Here is a 23,077-nt window from a genome sequence, read left to right on the forward strand (position 1 = left end):
TTTTTAAAACAGGTAGTAAAGATTTTGGTTTGTTCAAATAAACTGATGCTATTAAATTAGTGTAGAATGTAAGCGAAGATATATCTGTCGATTGAATGATAAAGAAAAATAATTAAATTAGTATAATTAAATTAATTATCTTAGTATATTTGTTTGTAATACCAGATAAAAATACAAACATAGAGCAGCACTCAGTATTTTTTTTTATTGTGCTGAAATTAAATTTATTCACCGAACATTTAAGTTATAATTAAAAAATAATTTTAAGAGCTGATGTAGACAGTTCGCGAAAGAAATTGCTATAGCGAGGATATACTTGTATGATGTATGACAAAAACATTTGAGATTGAAACTAGATATTACTAGACTTTGAGAACGAGAGAACTGGAATAAATTACTTTTAAAGAAATAAATAAAAGTTTTATTCTGATCGATAGATAATCCCTAAATACATTATATAGATTACATCCGGATATTGCGACATCTAAGAGATTACGACAGTTATAGCGATACGTAGATTGAATCCATCATATTCGGCTTTTTTAGTTTATTTTTTATGTAATTAAATTATATAGGCAATTATTTAAAGTAATTAAATTATAGATTCTTATCATCCGTAATTGTTGTTTTGAATTGCGGTATCTTTAATTGTACTATTGAAGAACTGGTTGCTTAATAATAATGTTAATGATTTCTTGTCGGTGTCCGACAGTTAATGATGAGAATAAAAATCATCGATTTGACCTAATATGCTATTAAATAATTGTTAGGCCTTTGTACTGTTGCTCGACCAATTTTATTTGTATTTGATATGTAGTAAATGATTAGTTATTTCAAGTATAATTTTATTTTTAAGTTACAATTTTTATATTACAAAAATATTGCTTGTTTTAATAACATTAAAACTGCTAAACAAAAAACACTAGTTACATAAGTAGTAAGCTAAATACATGCTACGTTTCTGTTAAATTAAATGTTTCGTATATACTATATAGCATAACAGGAAAAAATCAAGTGAATATTACGTATTAAATTTTAATGTAATTTTATAAAAATAACAGTGTTAATAATTGTAGGAGTGTTAATGATAATATGTTAATAAATGGTTATGTGTATTTTAACAAATATATGATGTTATTTTATTAATTGATTTCACTTTTTTATATATTGCGGTGGGGGAGCGGTTAAGATAATGTGAACGACTTTTACTGCAAACAATTCATTTTATCATTTCTTAATAGATTGCACTATTTGTGTCTCTCTCTCTCTCTCTCTCTCTCTCTCTCTCTCTCTCTCTCTCTCTGTGTGTGTGTGTGTGTGTGTGTGTGTGTGTGTGTGTGTGTGTGTGTGTGTGTGTATGTGTGTGTATGTGTGTATGTATGTATGTATGTATATATATACTTTTTTTCAATAGAAAACCTACTTGTGCATCATAGTTTAATTTACTGGTGTTTAATATTTGCTAATATTATATAACTTCAAGAAAAATCACATATGACAACCCAACACATACTTTTATAACAGTTTTCATTTAACATTTAAAACATTTTAATAGTATATAAGTTACTTGTTTCTTCTGTTGTTAGATTGGAATGTTTAAGTTAAGACACAAATCGTTGCAGTCCTTGGCCTGTATGTATCAAAAGACTGAATAAAATGTATTTTAGAACTGATTTTTTTTTTTTAAGATCATTGTAGCCGTTTATGTAATGCACGTAGTACAACACGAAAAAGCATTATGAACGTTTAATTTAATAAATCTAAAAGATATCAATGTATGTATTTTTTATTTTTATTTTATTATTGTTATTTTATTCTATTGAATGTATTATATATGTTGCATTTATATGCATACACACACGCGCGCGCGCCCACAAAATGCTGCAGTTGTATTTTAACTAGCTAACTTATCGTACAGTTCACTGTTAGTGAAGGAGGGTTTTAAAAATATTGCTTTCCATATTGACTGTACAGGTAGTGCAAGTTAATAATATAGTATTATATATGAATAAGACTGTACTGGAGGAACAAGTCTTACCTGCAACAGGTGTTCTCTGACTGAACCACGCCCGCCACGATCTGCTTGCTTCTTGCTCGCAACTTTTGCTCCCTTCATCTTCCTTATCTTCTATTTTATATATTCCTTTTCTTTTTTCTTTTTCTTCTTTAACTTATTCACCGGTCAACCAGTCACTTTACTCGTGTGTGTTTGTATATAAATGCATGTGTTTGTATAAATGACTTTAATTTTCTTTCTTTTTTATCCTAGTACGCTATATTTTATATTTTTATCACTTTTATTTTGCATCCTGTTTCATAATTTCTCTTATGTTTTGATTTCTTAGTTACTGTGTTATATACTACCTTCTGTAATGATTGTAAATAATAATTTACGTGTAAATTATGTAACTCTTCTTCTTTTCTTCGCGCACACACACTCACACAAGTACTTCACATCGGGCGACGTGTATGCTTATTTCTTTTTCTTCTCTTTCTTTATTGCTTAAATGAACGTCATAAAGATGCTCTTACTGGTCTTCGTTATCGGATTCGTTGTTGACAATCTCAAGGTTAAGAGTTCATTAGTTTCTGGGTTCGAGAACCGTAATATTTTTTTTATGTTACTCGTTTATTGTTCACATTACTACTTCACTGGCTATAATTTGAAATTAATTTAACTGAAAATAATCTACAGCATTTTTTGATCGTAGGAAAATTAACATTTCTTTAAATAAATTTTATATTGTATTTTCTGTCATTTATTGGTAAAATGTCGGAATTTCCTCATTTTGACGTTCAAAATTTGCTTTGTTTGCTATAAAATTCTTCACTTGATGTAAAGAAATAATATTTGTTTGAAAAAAAAGAAAAAAGCATTTATCTAAAAATGTACTTTTAAGGGAAAATTGTATCAACTTGTCTCGATTTGAATACTATGTTTCCCTGTTAGATGACATCTCGGTATCTGTTTTACTTTATAATTTTTAAAAAGGAAAGTGTATTAACTGAAATACAAGAAAATGAGAATATAATTTTAGACTTAGATATTTTATTTTACTTATTATTGGAAAGAGTTACTGCATTTTGAAAATCAAACCTCATTTTATGTTTTTTTATTAAATGGAATCGGTTGTTTCGATTTCAAAAATGTTTACTTCCTGATATTAGACTAAAATTAGGATTATTTGAAAAAAATGCCGAGAAAAGTATATATTCCACAATTTCAGAATGTTTTAATATTAGAATAGTTTACACTTTCATATTATAATTTATTCATATCTCCCAAATTAAAAGACTCACCAAAGTATTTGGTGAGATAAAGCAAAACCAGTTATTTATTTCCAACGGAACACAAGGAGAGGATGTGATCTTCTTCACTCCTTTAGTATAATTATTGTTAAAGGTAGGTAGCCATTATTATAGGCTGGCTGGGAATCATCTATCAGATGAAACTTTTTTGCTTTTGATCTGGTTTCGAACCAACTGTTGAAAAATAAACTTTGTGTTTTACCTTGTCTCCGTGTTTTCCTGTTTCTCTATGCATACTGATTATGTTATTTATTTTTTAAACATTTAATTAATGATTGTTTTTCACTAACAGTTAAATTGGCGTAAGAGGCAGATTGATCTGATATGATCTTTTTCCAGTTTTAAAGTAAACTTAGTTGTATAAAATAGTTTTAAAAAAAATTCCTACTTTTGATTTGTCCGTTTGAATTGTTTTCCGTGTAGGTTATTTCACTAAAGTGCGTACCCCGTAAAGTGAATGCGATGAAAAGATTGATTAGTAAGTATTGTGACGTTTAGAAAATTACTTTTTTTTGTTTTGGTACTGATTACTGGAGGGAGTTTACAAGGTTTTAAAACATTAAAACAATTCATTGATAGATCATCATATTATTGAATGAATCGGTTAAAAAATAAGTAATGTAGTATTCTAAGAATCATTTCCAAAACAAGTTATTGATAAATATAATCTTATTACGTAGTTATTCCATTCCAAACATCTAATAATTCTTTATTCAAAATGTTTGAAGAGTGTTGCGTTTACTGAATATTAATTAACAAATATCACTGTACAACAAGGAATCGTCTATCCCTTTAGGCGACCGAAGACTTGAGCGGTCCTTAGAATTTAGATACTTTTTCTGCCAACGTTATTTTTGATTATTAGCTTGACATCTTATAAAATGATATATAATTTCGATGTCAGACTGTATCGTTCAGACAACTTGTAAAGAAATTTAAAAAATTCTATTTTTAATTCAATAATTATTTACTGTTGCTATTTTATTCGTGTAATAAATACGATATCGTACATTAATGAGTACATAATACTTCTGATTGGTGAAATAAATAACTACGGTGTGTGTTCTCTTACAAAATCTGTCAAAGTTCTGAGATCTAGTGAATTATAGTCCGTTTATTTTATAAAATTTTAGATCTACACTCATAATTTTGTGTTAGAATCTTTGTTGGTAAAAAATAAAAAAATCAGTCATATTTGGATAAAAAAAATTACATTTTTATTTTGGATATGCAAAGGAAATGATAAAATTGTCTTCAAAAAGGTATTTTGAATAAGGTGATTAAATTATGATGTATTTCGTATAAGAGAGAGTAGCCCGATTTCACGAAAGAAAAAACCAAGAGTATATCATTTCAGAACTTTTTTTTTCTGTTTAGCCTCCGGAATCACGGTATAGGATGAATGAGGATGATATGTATGAATGTAAATGAAGTGTACTCTTGTACAGTCTGAGGTCGACCATTCCTGAGATGTGTGGTTAATTGAAACTCAACCACCAAAAAACACCGGTATCCACGATCTAGTAAACAATCTATATAAAAGTAACTGCCTTTAATAGGATTTGAATCTTAGAACTCCCGACTTCGAAATCAGCAGAAAATTTGCGATGACGAGTTAACCACTAGACCAGCCCGGTGGAATCATTTGAAAACTTTAGCTATTGTTAAGTTTGTTCTTTTCACAAAAAGATACATAGTCCAGTATTAATGTAGTATCGGAAGGAGAATTAGGATCAGCCCACGTTTTAATGGAGGTGTATTACTAAGAAGTGCCCACAAATAACACGTCTGCCTTATAATTAACAGTTCTTGTAGCAACGAATATCTTTCTCTAGCAGAGAATTACAATTATTGTTTCATCAAATCCTTTTTACTGCAATCGTTACAGTTATTGGTGATTATTTTACCCTCAGTTTTAATGAAAATGTATTAAATTCAATTTCTAGTGAATATATTAATTATTTTGTATAATTTTTTATGGGATACGTCGACATATTAGCTTGAATGTTTAACCGATACTTGTATGATACATTTAAGTCTCGCTATCCTTTAGCAAGTTGTTTATTTAATGTTTAATGAAATGTAGTCCCTTAATTTCCTGTTCCTTCCTTCTAACAAACAATTTTTTTTTTTTACCATCTGCTCTCCGGTCAGCTTCAGTATTCAGGAAAACATCTTGCCTATTTAATTTCATTCATACACCTGCTTTTTCTCATCCTTATTTAAACCGCTTTTAAATTATAAACGTTTTTTTTTATAATGCTTTAGCTCTTCCGATTTCATGTTTAAATAATTTACAAGCTGAAAAAGTAATATACGAAAAAATATTGACACTATATCAAGAGGTGAATTAAGATCTGTTAACGAACTATTTACCAGTAATGAGATGCATTGCTTTAAAATAATCTATGAATTTTAAGATAAAATTGATCGATTTATAAAAATCTCAAGTTTTATCTTATTAATCAAGATGGATTAATAAGGAATATGGATATTTGATGATGATAATCGAAATATATTGATAATAATTAATAATGATTAGAAGTAACTTTAAGGCTATTGCATACTTTTGCAAAAAATAAATTTTTGTTCAAATCACAGAAGTTTTATACGGATTCTTATCAAAGTTTTTGCAGCGTAATTTATTTTTCCGCTCCTATCGTATTAAATTTACGTTTTGTATTTATATAGGCGGATGTATACTTGTTTTGTTGATCTGTTGAATCAATAAAATTAAATATCTATATCCATAAACCGGCACAAATTTTCTGACTTGATTTTCGGGCTGGGCTAATTGTTTATTAATTTTTTTTGCTTTTTTGTAATTTAATTCTTAAGTCATGAGTTAATGATCAGTTGTGTGTAACAACGGCTAATAAATAAATGTAGTTGCAGTTCAGTAAAATTACGATAAGTTTTTGGCCGTAGCAAGAATTTTTTATTCTTGTTAGATGATAAATTTTAGTTTGATATTGAAATTGATCTCGTTTTCCCCAAAATCATACCATGTTGATTCAATCTGAAATATCTTAATCAAATGACATCACGTAATTGTTAAATATTTATTGCACTTTTCTAAACTTCTCTAATGTAAAATTATTATTATTTTTTTTTTAATTCTAAACGAGTCTTCAGAGTACAAAAATGGGCTGTTTCAGATCATAGATGTATAGACATATGTGATTCGTGTAATAGATATTTAATAATTTTTTAAAAATAACATTTTTACGGTTTCATATTTATGAATATGTGGATCTTTAATTTAAAAAGGAAATGTCACTTATTAAAAAGAAGAAAAAAATTCTTGTTACTCGGCGAAAAAGAAGTATACAATTTGTCAATTTATGTTTTTAATATTGTTCTAAGATCTGATCGATCTTTCTACTGGTTTATTTAAATTTTCCTAAAATATATTATTACTTTGTTGATAAGTTTATAAATACTTAGAATGACATGAAGTTTTTAATATTCGTTAACTCACCTTAAATACGTACAAAAGTTTTGTCAGTTAACGATTAGACTCTTTGAAAATAATTTTATCTAGTAAATTTTGTAAGTTCTTTATTTTAACAAACTTGTATTATAAAACTTTTATTTTCTAAATTAATTTTTTTCATTTAATAATTGTTTTTTTATTCATCAATTTTTTTTAATTTAGTAATACTGTTTTGATGATGATTACACGGTTTTCCTTGATCTGTATTGACAGATGCTCAAATAGTTCCTTTTTGTTAACCGTGAAATATCACATCCACCATTCCATACTTAATCAATAAAAATGAAATTATGTTCTGATCATAATTTATTAAGCCTATTTGTTTGCAATACTACAATCAAAAAAGAAGAAGATTATTTTGATTATTAAACATAAATGAAAATTTTTGATTTTATGAGATAAATAATTTGCGATTGTTGAAATCTATGCGAAGAAGTAATGCCAAATAATAATATACAAAAACTAAGTTTTCTGTGCGCTTTCTGCTAAAATGTTTCACTCTAGGTTCCGCCAAATTAAAAATCCAATGGTTGATCACTGGAGCTATATAATAATACGTAAAATATATCTTAGTTTTTCAATAGCAATTTTACTCTCAGTTTATATTATCTAACAGAATAATTAGATTGCTATGTCGAATCCAGCAGAGCGATAAATTTAATCATAATTTCCCTCTCCTAGAAAAATTTATTCGTATCGGATTTATTCCCAACCGTATAACTTCTTTTTTTTATTTTTCGACCACTTTACAGACACTTTTTACACGACTCATATTGTTACTATTATTTTTGCTTTATGAAAAAGAACGTTAATTTTAGTCAGTTTTTATAAATTAATCCAAATTACTGTAACTCCTTGTCAATTAACAGCTTTAAAAAAGTGAAAAAATACTGTGTGTTTTATTGTTAAATTAAGCAAACGTGTCGGTTTTTTTTATATTTATTTTATCGTATTTATATATTGAACATTTTAAAAACCTGATACTAATCAGTTATAATGAGAACATTTCAACAAACATAAATAAATAAAAAATAAAACTTACATAAACAGAGTAAAAAAAAAACAAAATTACGAAAAATAAAAACGTAAAACAACGATTAATCTATCGATAATTTACTTTTTTATTTTTACTTATTATTTTTTATCTTTTTTGAATAAATGGCCGCAATATTTACTAGTGTCTACTGCCTGTGGCTGTGTTATTTCTCTCTTAAAAAGAGATATCTTTTTAAAATTTTATACTGTTGTAGTAGTTAAACCTGTTATATTTTTCAAGTAGGAGACTTCGCCGTCGTCGCTTTTTAAACTTTCGAGGTCATAATGTACCTATATAAACTTTTATTAAATACTAATCTTTGTGTATGTATATATATATATATATATATATATATATATATATATATATATATATATATACAGAAGAATATATAATTCAGAATTATACATTCTTTCCCATTAATAATGTATTAAAATGAACCCCAACCTATATTAAAATCTTAAGTTGTTATTAATATTATTATGAAATAGCCAGTAGACTCTTCTCAGCCGGTGAAATATACAGGTGGGCGTGTGGTCCTAGATATTTCATGTCGATGAAATTTTTTTGAAAGTAATTCATTATCGTTAAAAAACTGATTGTCATTATACATTTTAACATTTATTTTAATTATCCTATCAGTATTTTATCTCTTTTAGTAGCTGTTAGTATTATTTTTTTTCAAAATTTCGATAAAATTTGGAATTGTACCAGTAGTAATTTAATTTTCTTTCTTAATATTTCTTTTATATATTACTAAATGTAATGTTAATTATTTTTGTCCATCAGCTACGCTATTTTTTGTCAACAATGTTTTGTTAAACATAAAAGGTAGACTAGCACAAAATTACTCGTAGTTTGACGAATAAAACATAATAGGTCAATACGCATAGTTATAACAAAAATACTGTAGTATTTAATGAATGGTAATTTTAAAAGTATAAATACTTATTATTATTGTATAAAAAATCGCTTACGATAAAATCCTACAATTATGATTGTTTTTACTTCACTATGTCAATTCATTTGTATGGAGAAACAGTGTTAAAAGTGTTACAATGAATTTCCAATTTTGATTGCCGTTGAACGGTCGGAACTTTAAAGATTTCTTGGAAATTTTAAAGGTGGTTCGTTATGATCCTACGGGTATTAACAATCATCGTCATTATCTTTTTATTAATGATGTATGCTCCCAGCTAAATGTGTGGATAGTGTACAGTTTCGGTTAAATTTCTACAAATTGTTGAGTCTACTGTTCTAAATATTGATAAAACATTGCGGATAAAATGGCAATTTAAAATATGAAATGAGGTTCTCAGTTCGACTAGTATGTATTTTTTCTGTTTATATGTCTAAGCCTTACTATTCACAAAAATCAATGATTTCAGTCCATATTTATTTTATGTCGTAGAGGAAAATTGTTTCTAATAGAGGAAGGTCCTGCAGGTAAGTTCCTTCAAATAACATCAATTTTTTAAGTGAAAAATTACATCGCGTAGACACAACTTAAAAAGATTTGTTTTGTTTGTCTTCATAATTTTTGATTGATTGTTGGAGTAGCCAGAGGTTATCCTAATATTCAAATTATTTTAACTTAAACAAATAAGTTTAAATATTTTAGAAATTAAAAAATAGTAAATATTTTTGCATTCCAGACAACCTTGGCTCGTGCTCACTTCTCTTTTATTTAACATCGTTTTTATTTGATTTAATTTTTTTTACAGGACTCATTTTTCCTTTGTTTTCTTGCTAACAGTTTTTTCCGTGTAGGTGAAGGTGGCATTTTTTTTTTAAGTGGATTTTTATTTTAAATAGAAGATAAAAACAAAAATTTTAAATAAATAAAATCTCTTATGTAAAGAGGAAACACTTATTTGTATGTTAGCAAAAACCTCGAAGAACCAGTAAACTAATCTGCTAAATTTTAACACTAGCTTCATTATGTAATCCGGAGTGTCATAGGCTATATTAAGATGAAAAGTTGTTTATTAAATCGTGTAAGTAACAAATAATCCGTTATGTTGCTGTACTTCTTATTCGGGCCGCTAGGTGACGAGCCGCTAAATTCTCATGCTCCTTTCTTATGGCGAGCCGCTGCTAAGATATTTTCAATAGAAGTATTATTGAAATTGAAGACAAGGTCAAGATAATGAAAAACCCCCTATATTATATACCCCTATGTATTCCGAAATTCTTTTAATATATCAATGAACTTCAAGAGTACATAAATATTAACCTTACTAAATTAGTACCAGATCAGCGCCAAGCATGTGCTACCATAACTCATAATATCTATAGTGACAGAAAAAATTATTTTTTTCGATTCTCCTGAGGCACTGGGTAAACCTTTTTGATTAATCTACTTTTCGCATATGTTCGATCGATAGGTAGCTTGACTCTTGGTGTAGTATCGTCAGATATCGCTGCGATGCTCCTCGCCAGTGTATACATATGGACAAGAGTCAGTTTGTTCTGTACGTAAAAATAGCTCTCTTGGTAAAATTTCCAAGATTCAGATCTTATTGTATGTGATGAATACTCCATGATTCATCGAGCTCATGTTGAAGCTCGAAACCGTGTTGAACGTACTCTCAGAGACCTTAGGACATGGGATAAGTTGATCGCAGGCATAACTTTTGTCTTGGCTGGAGAGTTTCAGCAAAATTGCCAGTGCGGGCAAAATAGCGACGGGAGATGCTAATTAAAAAGGCACAAAAAATAAAAAGCTTAATATTATTCAATTCTTTAAATTTCGATGCCTATTAAACCTGAAATTTCGGTTCAATAATTTTCTGTAGTTGTTTGTTTTTAATTTTGGATTTACTTCAAAGAGTGTAATTGAAAGGAGAATTGAATATCATTTTTATTTTGTTTTTTTAATTTTTAATGCGGTTTTATTATCTTTTAAGTTTATTTTCACACTTTGTATTATTGTAGTATGATTTTGAAAGGGGGAACCAGATATTACAGATTATAATTTTATGATTAATCGTTTTGGATTGACGTAATGTTTTAAGGAAAATTTGGAAATTGTACAATTTTGCCGTCTGTATTTCCTTCAATACGCCGCGGTCTTTGCTGTGGATGGATGGGAAGGGAAGGGAAGGTTAAATTTCTTCAATTTTTGATTTTATCTGACAGTTTGTTTTAAAAACTAAGTTCAATTCGTCATTAAATTAATTTTATTTATTTACTCGCTAGACTCAGTCTTTTTTTTTTGCTTGTATTATACAGGCATATTTTATCTTAGTTTCGAAATTAGAAGATTTGATTCTATGTAAGAAACTAATAATAATTTATATTTTAATTTTAATGAAATAATGTATTCATTTTTTTTTAATTCTCGTCGAATTTCCGATAAAATTCATTGATTACGTGAAAAATTGATTAGTTGTAATTTCTTACATAATCAATAAATTTTATTGGTTGCGTTGAGCTTTTGTAGTTGACAGAAAGCACGTTTTCAAGAAATTTTTCCTCAGTGAATATTATTCGTCAGTTTTCGTTTATGATTTTAGAGCTATAATTAATAAAGAAAAATAATACAATTTATATCTTCCGGGGAACTACACGACGTTTCACTCTATAATATTTATCAACGTGTTTTATGAAAATTGACTTGAGTATTTCAGATGCGAGACAAATAAAAGTTCATTAAACATTAGTTCAGTAATAACAGTTAATATTATTATTATTTATTTAGTAAAAAAATGGAGTTAATTAGGAAACAAAGAAAATACTTTTTGAAAATTAATATCACTTTATCTTGTAAGAAAATATTCTACTATGAAAAATTTTTGAATTTATTTATTTTTCAGATAATAGAAAGAAATGAAGTATGTGTTTGTGCGCGCGCGTTTATATATATATATACATACATGTTTCCCAATTAATATATTTATAACGGATATTAATAGACAACTGTATATTTATGTAACTACCACGTAGTATCCGGAAGAATAACTGTTCCGCTTTTAAACGGTTTCTTTCATCTTAACAGACATTTGTGATTATTTTTAAGTTAATTCTTTGTTGTTTTGTGAAAAAATTTGTTTATTATTACTAAAAAAGTATTAAAAAAAATTAATTCTTAATTCCTGAAAAAATTCTTCAAATTCCTTCGAGTTTTTCTTAATTTATAAGGTAATTCAGGTTGTGCTTAGATTAATTATTCTATAAAGAACCACTTAATCTTGTACTTATTGATTATAATTTATTTTATTTTACTTACTTTAAATAATTATAGTAAGCGTTAAATTTAACGAAATATATATAAATACTTATTTTTGTTTACTTTGATTTTGGTTGTTAATGATGTATATTTTTAAAAAGTCATCTGAAAAAATGTTTTAAGTTTTTTCATGTGTCACTTATCTTTGCACATACCTTAAAAGTTTAATTTGACAACTATTTTGAGATTTTTGCGATTAGATTATTATTAAAAATGTCTCTAATGGCTCCATTCAAATAAATGAAAAACAATCTGATGTCAGCCGCTCGTTAGGGATTGCTTTATCTTCATTTTGAAATCACGGCTCTTGTATTTTCTATTAAAATTCAAAACAAGAGCTACATATTTGAACCTGTCTTTTTTTTTCTTCGTCGCCACTTGTACTACAACTACGGTGGAGTATCTCTCAGCACAGGGGGATGTCCTTTAACTCAAACGGCCCTCTCCACCTACCGGCTGTACGTCCGGCATGGCAGGTCAGGCCGCCGGTTGGATCTTTATTTTTATTCCTTGTCTGCCTCTAACTGAGAGGACGGAGTAATTCCGGGTCCGGCTATACCGTTCCCGGGGCCCCCGCCCAAGCAGCCGGGACTCGGTCTTAACTTGTTTGTTTGCCACTCTAACGGGAGAACCATTTCTGGCCCTCCCACCGTTTGGTCTTTTCCGTTACCCAAGGCACCATTTCACTTAAGCTCAGGAGTCCCACCGCTTCATCGCCGCCGCCCACCCGTGCACGCACGGACGAGTAACGGCTCCACGGAGGGCTGTTCCTACCCACTCGCTTCCTGGTCCTTCCTTTGCAGTAAAGCCGTAATAAAGCTGCTTACTGTCCCAGATTCACGTTCCCCTTTAAGCATAGTCCGTATGATATTATCCACAGTAAGTCTGCCTACTCTTGCTTCACAATTCTGTCTCTTCTGGATCCAATTCCTACAATCCTACAACTAAAGACAACGTGTTCGGCCTAATCTTCCTCGCCGCAATACGGACATGCCAGGTCCTCTACCCTCCTTCTTCCACTGGTATGCCACTCTTCTCTCTATTCCCTCATATGTTTTAACCCTATATGTTGCCAAATGTTGTATCGGGGGAACTCCGGTGACGACAAAAATTGCCTCAATCGATACTGTACTCGCTGTATCGATCTGTACTCGCTGGAGACCTTCAACGCTATTCCTCTACTTACTCTCCATCATACGCCTATTTCTGTCAACCTCAAGGGTACAGAACCAAACCGGTACCCCATATAGTATTATCGAATTCACCACGTGGATGTATAACTTTCTCTTTGAGGCTCGAGGGCCCCCAACATTGCTCAACAATCTATTAAGCCTTTTCACCGTAACCTCCGCCTTGTTACATGTCTCGCTAATGTGAACTGTTTAAGACCTTCTCCTATGTAGCCAAATTCCGAGATATTTGACTGATTCGCACTGATTTATCAGCACTTGTGATACCCTCACATCAATTAGCCTTAACGTCTTCCGACCCGTCATCACTAACGGTTTAGTCTTATTTCGCTGGCCTGCATTCGCTATTCTTCTGTTCTCGCAGTGATGACCAATGACCAATGCGAAGTCATCCGCGAATGCAGTTGGGGTGACCCCCCTCAGGGTACTCCATCTCAAGCACCGCGTCATATACCAGGTTCCACAAAACGGGACCCAGGACGGAGCCTTGAGGAACCCCACACGTAGCCTGAACTTGTATTGTTGAGTCTCTCAAGTTATAACTAGTATTCTGTCTTGTAGGTATCATTGTATTATACGGCGAAGATAACAGCTATTTCCTTTTACTTTTAAGGCTTCGAAAATTGACTCTCATTTAACGGAGTTAAAGGCGTTATGTACGTCGATAAAAACGATCGCCGGTATGTTTCTAGTTCGCCAATCAGCTCATTCACTATCAGTCAGGTTACTAAATTAAAATTAAAGAATGTAAAATCCAGATAAAGAGGCTTTATAGACTAAGTGTTATATAGAGTTAATAAATTTCGAAATAAAATGGTTTTAAAAGAAAAAAAGAAGGTGGAAGATTCTGAAAAATTACCTTTTGTATTATTAGATCGGTATGTTGTATATTAAACTTCCAGGAGTTAATTGAATTCTCAAATGAAAAATGTAAAAAGTTGAAAATCTTTACGGGAGAAAAATATTAAACTCCTTAAGAAATTAATTTTTGAATATGCGAAATGATGCAAACAATACCTTATAATTAAAATGTTTACCTCTGAATACATCTTCATTGTCAAAATAGTATATTTGTTATGCAGATATCGTTTAGTTTGCAGTTTTTATTAATATATCACTATTATCTGTGTTCAAATACAATGAACAAAAAATCTACGGAAATACAGTATTTTCTTTTATTCTTAAATACAGTTTATGAAACGCGTGGAATGCAGTATTTTGTATCATTGCTTTGCGTTTTTCAAATATTTTTATTTATGTAAAAAAAAAGTGACGATTTTTGCTTGTTTTTAATCTAGAAACAATTTCCGTTAACGATGTTGCTAAATAATTACACTGTTATGCGGGTAATAGTAGTTTTAATTCATAAAGTTGTCGGAATTTAGATTTTATGTTACTTACTTAACATATTTATACGTGCACTCAGCAGGCTGTTTATGAATGATATACGTACAAATTTAAGATTAAGTATCGCTTTTTTTTTAACCTCCAAGACCACCATCAGATATTGCTTCAGAGGAATGATTTGTAGCATGTGTGAAAATGCCATGTCTGACCGGGATTAAAATCCGGGAACTCCGGATGAATTGCCGAGACGCTACCATTCTAGCCACGGAGGTTGGCTCTTAAGTATCGTTTAAATCAGAATAATTTAACAACTTTCTCTTTACTTTAGGAACTTTTAGTTATTAATATTTATTGTTTAATCGGAATTACATACTAATTTTCTGGTTTCTTATTTTCTAAGTTTTTTACTTTTATGTTAAAAGATTGGATGAGTTTCATTAACGTAATTTTTTATTATTATCTCCTCTATAATTTTACAGGGTTTTGGTCTATTGAAAATAATGATGTTTCTGAAAATGAGTACGGTCGAAATGTGAGTTTTCTTTGTATTTTCTATAATGATAACCGGTTTATTTTCTGTACGTTTATTGAATGCTTTTGTTTAAACCGCTACTTGAAAAGAGTATAGTGTATTTTTCCATTGCTCTTCTTTTGTAATGCTAGATCGTCTGCCGTCAAGAATTTCTATCCTAGATCCTCGCCTCACTTCATTTATACTCATACATATCATCCTCTGAAGTAATACCTGAGCGGTAATTTCCGGAGGCTAAACAGAAAAAAAAAGGAAAAGGTCCTCGCCTCAACTGTAATCACGAGGACTATCCAATTTACGTTCAATTTTTCCGTTCTTATTTTTCTCTTTTTTACTTTTAGTATTTATATTTCAGTTTATCAAATAATCAGCTTGAGGTACTGTACTCCTGGCGCGGTAAGACTATAGTTTTAACTGTCCTGGTATAGAACTCGGTACTGTTTCAGTAAATTATAAACGGTCGACTCACTTTTGCTAATTTTAGTGGTGTGAAGTCGACAACCGATCGGGTTACTCCGTCCTGAATTAAAGATTCGAAAGGAGTACGAATGCCCACTTATGCTAACAAAAAATGGTCTACCTGATTGGTTGGCATGTCGTTTTATTAGCTATTATACAATGCTGTAGGTCCCAAATATACTGATTATCGATTTTTGTTGGAAAATTTTATAAGAAATTAAAACGCGGTATACATTTTATTTTTATAAATGAATACAATTATTTTCTAGTATGTAGAAATAGAAATAATTTCTAGAATGCGAGTGAACTTTTTATTATATTTTCAAAAAAAAGTGTGTTAAAAAAGTCACGTATATTTGAAATTTTCATTACTTGAAAGTCACATGCAATAAATTTTCTAGAATTTAATTTTTTGTATTGCAAACATGTAACTAATTTTTCGGTTTTACGAGATTATACGAGTCTATTCTTATATTTTGGGATAAGCTGCCTCACGTTTTACTGTACAATATATCGTATGTACAGTTTGACATATAATTTCAGACTGATCGGTCCTATATGTGATGTTAATTACTCTCCTAGCACAAAAGTAATACTGGCTTTCAAATCTGATTAGAAGTACAATTTAACTTATTTAAACCTCATTCTTTCAGAATTATAGGACAGTTGAATTATTTAACCAATCCTGATCGATGTGAGCAAGGCACATTAATTTTATTACGGTTTCACTTAAGCACACGCAAATAATTATTATAAGATGAAGTTTAATTTACTGAGAAAATATACCGTTTCATTATGCGTAATATGTAATTATGTATCTAGGTATTATGTTTTATTAGAGTACGTAACCTGAAGACGGTGAATTTTATAGTGTTTTGTTGTATACAAATTTAAATTTCTTGTTGCGTTGAAATAACTGAACGTCTTGTCAGGTACCGTTAACTCACTGTCATAGGTTTAAATATCCAACAGCAAACATATGCGCTGTCGTGAGGTAATTTAAGTTTCCATTGACTCATTCGGTTATATCTATAGTATTTACTTTACTTTCAGCTACCTATTATTTATGTTTCAACATAAAACTTTGCTGTACGTGATTGTACCTTCATAAATAAAATACATAAAATGTTACAGTTAACCGTGAAAACAGTTATGTCTAGCCAGTTTCCTTTTTACTGCATTTAATGTTGAAATTAAAAGATTTGCACCATCGCTTTCTTCGCCACAAAACTATTGGCTAATTTCTTCTACGATATTATATCCTTAAAGTAAAACAGTACATCGGTTATTAAAGCGGTTGGGAAAATTTTATAATAAATAAATATTTTATCTTTTGTAACGAATACTCTTTACTTTATTTTTTTATAACGAAACGAACAATTTTTATGGAAGTTGATAAAACGGTTAGCTTCCTTCTTGATAAATACTATATTAAGTTTTGGTACGAATCGGAATGTACTTAAAGGAATTCTTTACATTCATTTTGAAAAACATTTCTATTTTTGAAAAAATGTGTTTTGCCAATTAAATAGATCGGGATTACTCAAGAATGTTTACCCGTGATAACAGCGATATAAGTCTTTGCGTAGATCGGTTTAATTTATATTCCTCTTGTTAATAAGGAATCATTTGAGACGAGGCTCAAGCTTAAGGAAAGGCCGTCGCCTAAACGTATGACTTATGAAAGTATACATATAAACCGCATAAACGTTCGACCGGAGTCCTCTAGATAGATAGTTGTCAGTTATATTTCAGCTCTCAAATACTCTTATCTAACTATGAGAAATACTAGTTATTTCTCATTAGGCCGATCTTACGTATCAGTAAATCAGTTGTACAGAAAAGTATAAAGTCATGTACCTTTATTATTTTTTTTAACAAACTTAAGAGTATAATCGAATCGACATCTACCATTTTGAAGCAAGTGTACTTTTTTCTAAGTGGCAACTGAGAATTCCTGTTTGCCAGTTTTAATAGAAATTCTTTCAGTCACAATTCTTGTTTCATCAGGTTGCTTACTAAAATTATGAAAATTTCATACAACATTGATGAAACTTATGGTTCAGTGAAAAAATAAATCCTTTTTTTTACTTTCCCGTCTAGATAGCGCTACAGCAGGATATAGCTCTAGCAGGGAAAGTATTGTAATTGATCCTATTTGGGCATAAGCAGTTTTCTCCGGATCTTGACGTTTTGACACTTAAGGAACCCAAAAAGCCGGATAGAAATTTTCTGGATGTTAATGTTCGACGTGTGTGTTCGGTTTTGGCCTCTAAATCATCTTATATTTCCAGAACTACTGGACCGATTTTGACCAAAACTTGGTCAGATTATTTCTGTATATTGGGCATTGATGCCACTCAATTTTCAACTTAAAAGATCAAGATGGTAAGACTGTAGAATAAGGTCACCCTCATTATCTCGAGATTTTGCCTAATTAAGGTCATATTTTTCTTAGGCATAATTGGTAACAATTAAAAAATAACAATAGTTGCAAAAAAATTCTGCAAAATCTCACCCGCATCCCAAAAAATGCTCTGAAACTACTGCTGTGTTGTGACGTCACAGATGAGCGGTAGAATTAAATAATATTTAAAGTATAAAAAAAGTAACTCTGTCTGGCTGGGTCTTGTACTCGATCTCGATCGCCTGGTTGACTTTGTTCCTGGTGCGTTAAGCCTCGCGGCTACAGCTATCTGCCGACCGTACGAAATTTGTTCTATGTAAGTTACGAAATAACAAAATTACATTATTTAGTTAGTGCCGACCGTCGCAGCTACTACCGCCACACCCGGGCGAATTAAATACGGTATGCGCGCGCGCTTTAGTTAGAATCATTGTATTAAATAAACGAAAAAATATTATATTTAAATAGAATTATGAATATTTTTAATTAAGCGCGCGCGTTTCTGATGATCAGCTGTAGAACTTCAGTCCTACAATTGTGTTGTCAGATTTCTTTAAAATGGTCATAATATATTAAGAGAGATCATTGGATTTTTTTTTAATACTTAAACTACAGATAAGATTGATCTTTAATTTACTTAAACACTAACTTTTTTATTTTCTCTCGGTGAAATAACGGAACATTTGAAATAGAAGTAACTACGAAATAAGCGTAAAAGGACTTATGGTAATTTTTCATAATTCCTACAAACTTTCAACAAATAAATTGAATTTGACAACCAAGGATTAGTATTCATGATAAAATCAAAATTTTTCCTTAGGTGGTTTGTATTAAAAATTTTTAAAAAGAAGTATTTTATTTCATGTCTCATACCAGTAGTTATTATTGTTATATTATACCAGTTTGGCGGAGAGATGGACCTCTTATTTTATCCAGAAGATTCTTATATTGAATCTCGGCTAAGTTAGGCATTTTTCACACGCTACAAAAATTCTTCTCTCAACGGTAAACTGTAATCGGAGAAACCTGTAGTCACTTATATGAATTAATAAATAAATCATATTTTCCATTTTTTTAATAATAAAATTTTGATCGTTTATTGTATATAACCCTTGCGAACATTTTGCTATAGCATTCTAATAACAAAGTTTAAATTTTTTGGGGCGATAAAATGGTTTTGTAGTTTCTTAGATTCATTATTTCACTATTATATTTTTTACTTTTTGAACTCCATTCTTGTTATCACAACAGTTTAGATAGGGTTTAAGTGCTAACTTCGCTGCTTATTTATAATTTGTATGCTCTATACTGTTCACGCTTAAATTATTTTATCAAATTTGACATGGAAGTCCGAGGCGCACAGCTTATTTACGTTTTTGGACACCTGTGCAATTTATTTTAATTTATTATGAACTTTAAATCTATTTTTTTTTCAAAAAAAAAATTATCAAAAAAAAATTGATAATGAAAATTGAAGTGTTTACTTTATTATTACATATTTGCCCGAATTACGTTATTTAAGTTTTAAAAATCTTTGAACTTTTTTCATTTTGTGTCGGCACTTTGTCAAAAAAAAAATTCGTTTTTAAATAATTGTAATTAGTTTAATTGCCAATTTAATAATTCTTTTGATTGCGGTCAGTTTATGAATTATGAATGTTAATATGTGAGCGCGCGCAACAACGGCTCTTTGAGATCGCGAAGCAATTAAGAAAGAATAAGAGAGATAGACCGAGAGGTTAGTCGTGGTTTCATTCTTCGTTCTCCTTTTAGTATCCGTAACCGAACCGATTCTGCATGTCGTTTGTTCAAATTGTACCAACCTAACGGCAAAAAACTTATTTGTTATATCTTATGGTTCACACAAAGTTCCGTTCGTTTAATTTCTACGGTTATGTTTGCAGTCCTGCTTTGTCAGGTTCGTTGAATATATTATTTTAGTGTTTTTATACGAATATAATGTACACCCCACCTTTTCTTTAATAATACCCGTGTATAACTATGACTCATAACATCCATGAAAAGGTGCGAATAATTAAAGTCTTAAGAAAATTTATTTTATTTTTTATTTACATATACCTTTTAAAAATTAAATTTAGTTATCCTTACTTAATTCATTCTACAGATTAATTCATCTTTTGTTACAATAAATTTATTTGAAATATGTATATTTCAAAATAAATTTATATATATTTATTTCAAATGAATTTATTATTTATTTAAATTTTATAATTTATTTATTATTTTCATATATATATATATATATATATATATATGAATTTTATTTTATTTATACAGTTAGCATGTTACCTGTGCTTTATACTTTTTTATGTTTAAAATGTATTTATATAAAAAAAAAATCTAAGGAAAGCCTTCATTTTTAGGATCCTAGAACTACCATGTTGTTTATTTTGGTTCTATTTTTAACTGTCCACCACTAGACGGTAGAACTTGTTTTGAAAAAGTCATTCTTATAATTATTTGCTTATGACTTTTATTAAATTTCATTTTCTCATAATCACTGGGGATATTGTAGCATTCAACCACCACAACATGATTTGGAGATTTTTAAAAATAACTTTTAAATATTAAAATACATTATTTACGCTTAATGTTAGTTTGGAAAATAGGATTTTTTTTCTGTTTACCAGTTCAACCTATATTTATACTTAGGGAATTGGAATTCAAAAAAAAGAAGACTTATTAGGAGACTTAAATTTTACAGATTCAATTTCCTAGGACAATGCATTCTGGAAATATTAAATAAATAAGTGACTGACTGGTCCTTAGCTTTTATATTTTTTATATTTACTTGTGTGTGTGCAGTATATAAATCTGGATTAGAATCCTTTTTTAACTGTAGGTTTTTGATTTTTTTTCTAAGAATTCTTTAAGTGATATCTTGGGTAAATTGTAGTATTCAACTTTCATGAAAATGAAGTGTTGCGAATGAGCAAGTGAATAGTATTTCATTTGTATTGTACAAAGTGAATAAAAAAAAATCAATTAATACATATAAAATCAAATCAATATATGCAGGTCAGAGTCATACCTTAACACCTTTGGCCTGTTACATGTAGGCTGTGACCCCCAACATAACATATTTATCCCAAATTTGGCATGCCTAAGATAACTTTACTGTCATTTTAATTGTGATTTTTAGTGACTGTAAAAATTAATCTTTTGTTTTGTTTATTTTTTTTAAACTGACTGAATTTTAAGATGTTTTCGAAAGTAGTTTTGTAAGTCTGTTGAATTTTTTTAATTCATTATATTTGCAAAATGAAAAGCCAGCGTTATGCTGTGTATTAAGCCATGTGAAGGAAGAATAGACGAGTACATAATAGTTCTAGGAAGTCGGTGAATTATATGAAGTACTTATTGAACTTAGCTTATAATTTAATGAATTATTTGAATTTTCATTTTATTTTATTTTTATTTTTATTTTTATTTTTTTAAATGCTTCAATTGGAAAAAAAATATCAATTTAAAAAAAAAATTGTTTTGTAACTGAAATTCAATTATTTGTAAACATAATATTAATAGTATAATGAGTTGCATTCTTGCAGCTGAATATAAATTTTGTTAATTTAACAATGCCAATTTTACAAATTTAAGTACCTTACATTTAAAAAAAATAATCATAGTACGAGCAGCAATGAATGTGTAGTTGATAAAGAAGTAAAATTTGAATAAAATAACTGACCTAAGGAGATAATTTTAATTATTTAAATATTCATAATTTACATTTAATAGTGATATATTACTTAAGTGATTTATTCACCGATTTTTTTATTAGATATAAATATAAATGTAGTATAAAAGCAGTAATTTCATTATCTGTCAGTAAATTATAGTAGCAAAAAAGAATTCATTTTCCTTCAATAACAAATTGAAAACTTTTATTTGTACAATTTTAAAGTTCTAACTATTGTCATAAAAAAATATGTTCTTAAGAAGCAGAAATCATCTGCTATGTCCTCAACAGAGATCATAAAATTGAAAAAAAAACAATAAGTGAAACAATTTTTTAATTAATTTTACAAATATATCTATAGAATCTTTTTTCCAAAAAAATATTCTCTAAGGAGTAGAAAATTTCTTATTTATTATTCTGTTTTGTATGGCCAATACTTAAAATAAAAACTTTTATTTGCTTAAATTTTTTTTTATTATATATTTGTTTTTCTGATAGTGAAATCTTTTTCAGATGTGAGCTCGTAAGGGAGCTGTGATAATGACTCGAAGCCGTCTTCTCTCTTGTTCAGCTACTTTCTTCTTCTCTTGCTGGTATAGCTGTTACCTACTTTTGTTAATCATTTTGAATGCACATGCTTGGGTTCAAAATGTTCCTGCTAAAATCACATTCCAGTACAGTAAGTATTTGAAAAAAGCTTTTTTTAACTAGCTTGTATAAATTTTAGAAGATATTTTTGAACATATGAAGAATATGGTATTGCTTATGTTGGAGAAAATACAAATTAGTTAAAAAATAATGTCTAGCTTTGATTCATACTATAACTGGTGTAATCGCTTGATGCAAAGAATTTAAGGTTTTACTGATCCCCTGAATTTATTTTCTATGGATGTTAGTTCAAGTAAGTGTTAAGTTTGATTTACATACTTAGATATAACTTAAATGGTTTACTATAAATAAAGATAAAGCCATCACTATGAACTTAGACTAAAGGATTTAAATATTCTTGACTACTCTGCAGAAAAAATTCCTATGATTGAAGGTTAACAAAATTCCCTGCATAGAATATGTCAATAACATCGTCAGCAGAAATATCTACTTGTGTGATCTGTTTGCTCTCTACGTCACAAAAATTAAAAAAGAAAAACAAACAGATATTCTTTGTATCTTCTCACATGCAGTATCATCTTCTTGATCACTCTCCAGCTTATGCTGGTATATTAAGCTTAGGGAAAGGATGTTAAAAATTCCTTTTAGACAAAAATTTGGTGAAGACTGCAAAGAATTTTCTATTTCTAAAGAAGAAAGTAAACATTTTTTTATAAGAACCAGGCAATTCACATGTATTGGAATAAAAATAGCGAAGAGAAAAA

The 23,077-nt window shown here is 29.3% G+C and overlaps 1 protein-coding gene across 1 annotated transcript in view; it reads left to right on the forward strand.

The window, feature by feature from the left end:
* Nucleotides 1–23,077, forward strand: part of LOC142320959 (semaphorin-1A-like) — a 305,177-nt gene that overhangs the window by 247,735 nt on the left and 34,365 nt on the right. The window contains exon 2 of the mRNA XM_075358947.1: nucleotides 22,218–22,383. Coding sequence (XP_075215062.1) covers nucleotides 22,245–22,383 — 139 coding nt within the window. The 5' untranslated portion in view covers nucleotides 22,218–22,244. The remainder of the gene's footprint in view (nucleotides 1–22,217; nucleotides 22,384–23,077) is intronic.

This window comes from Lycorma delicatula, chromosome 3, assembly GCF_047948215.1.
Source record: "Lycorma delicatula isolate Av1 chromosome 3, ASM4794821v1, whole genome shotgun sequence".
Lineage (NCBI taxonomy): Eukaryota > Metazoa > Arthropoda > Insecta > Hemiptera > Fulgoridae > Lycorma > Lycorma delicatula.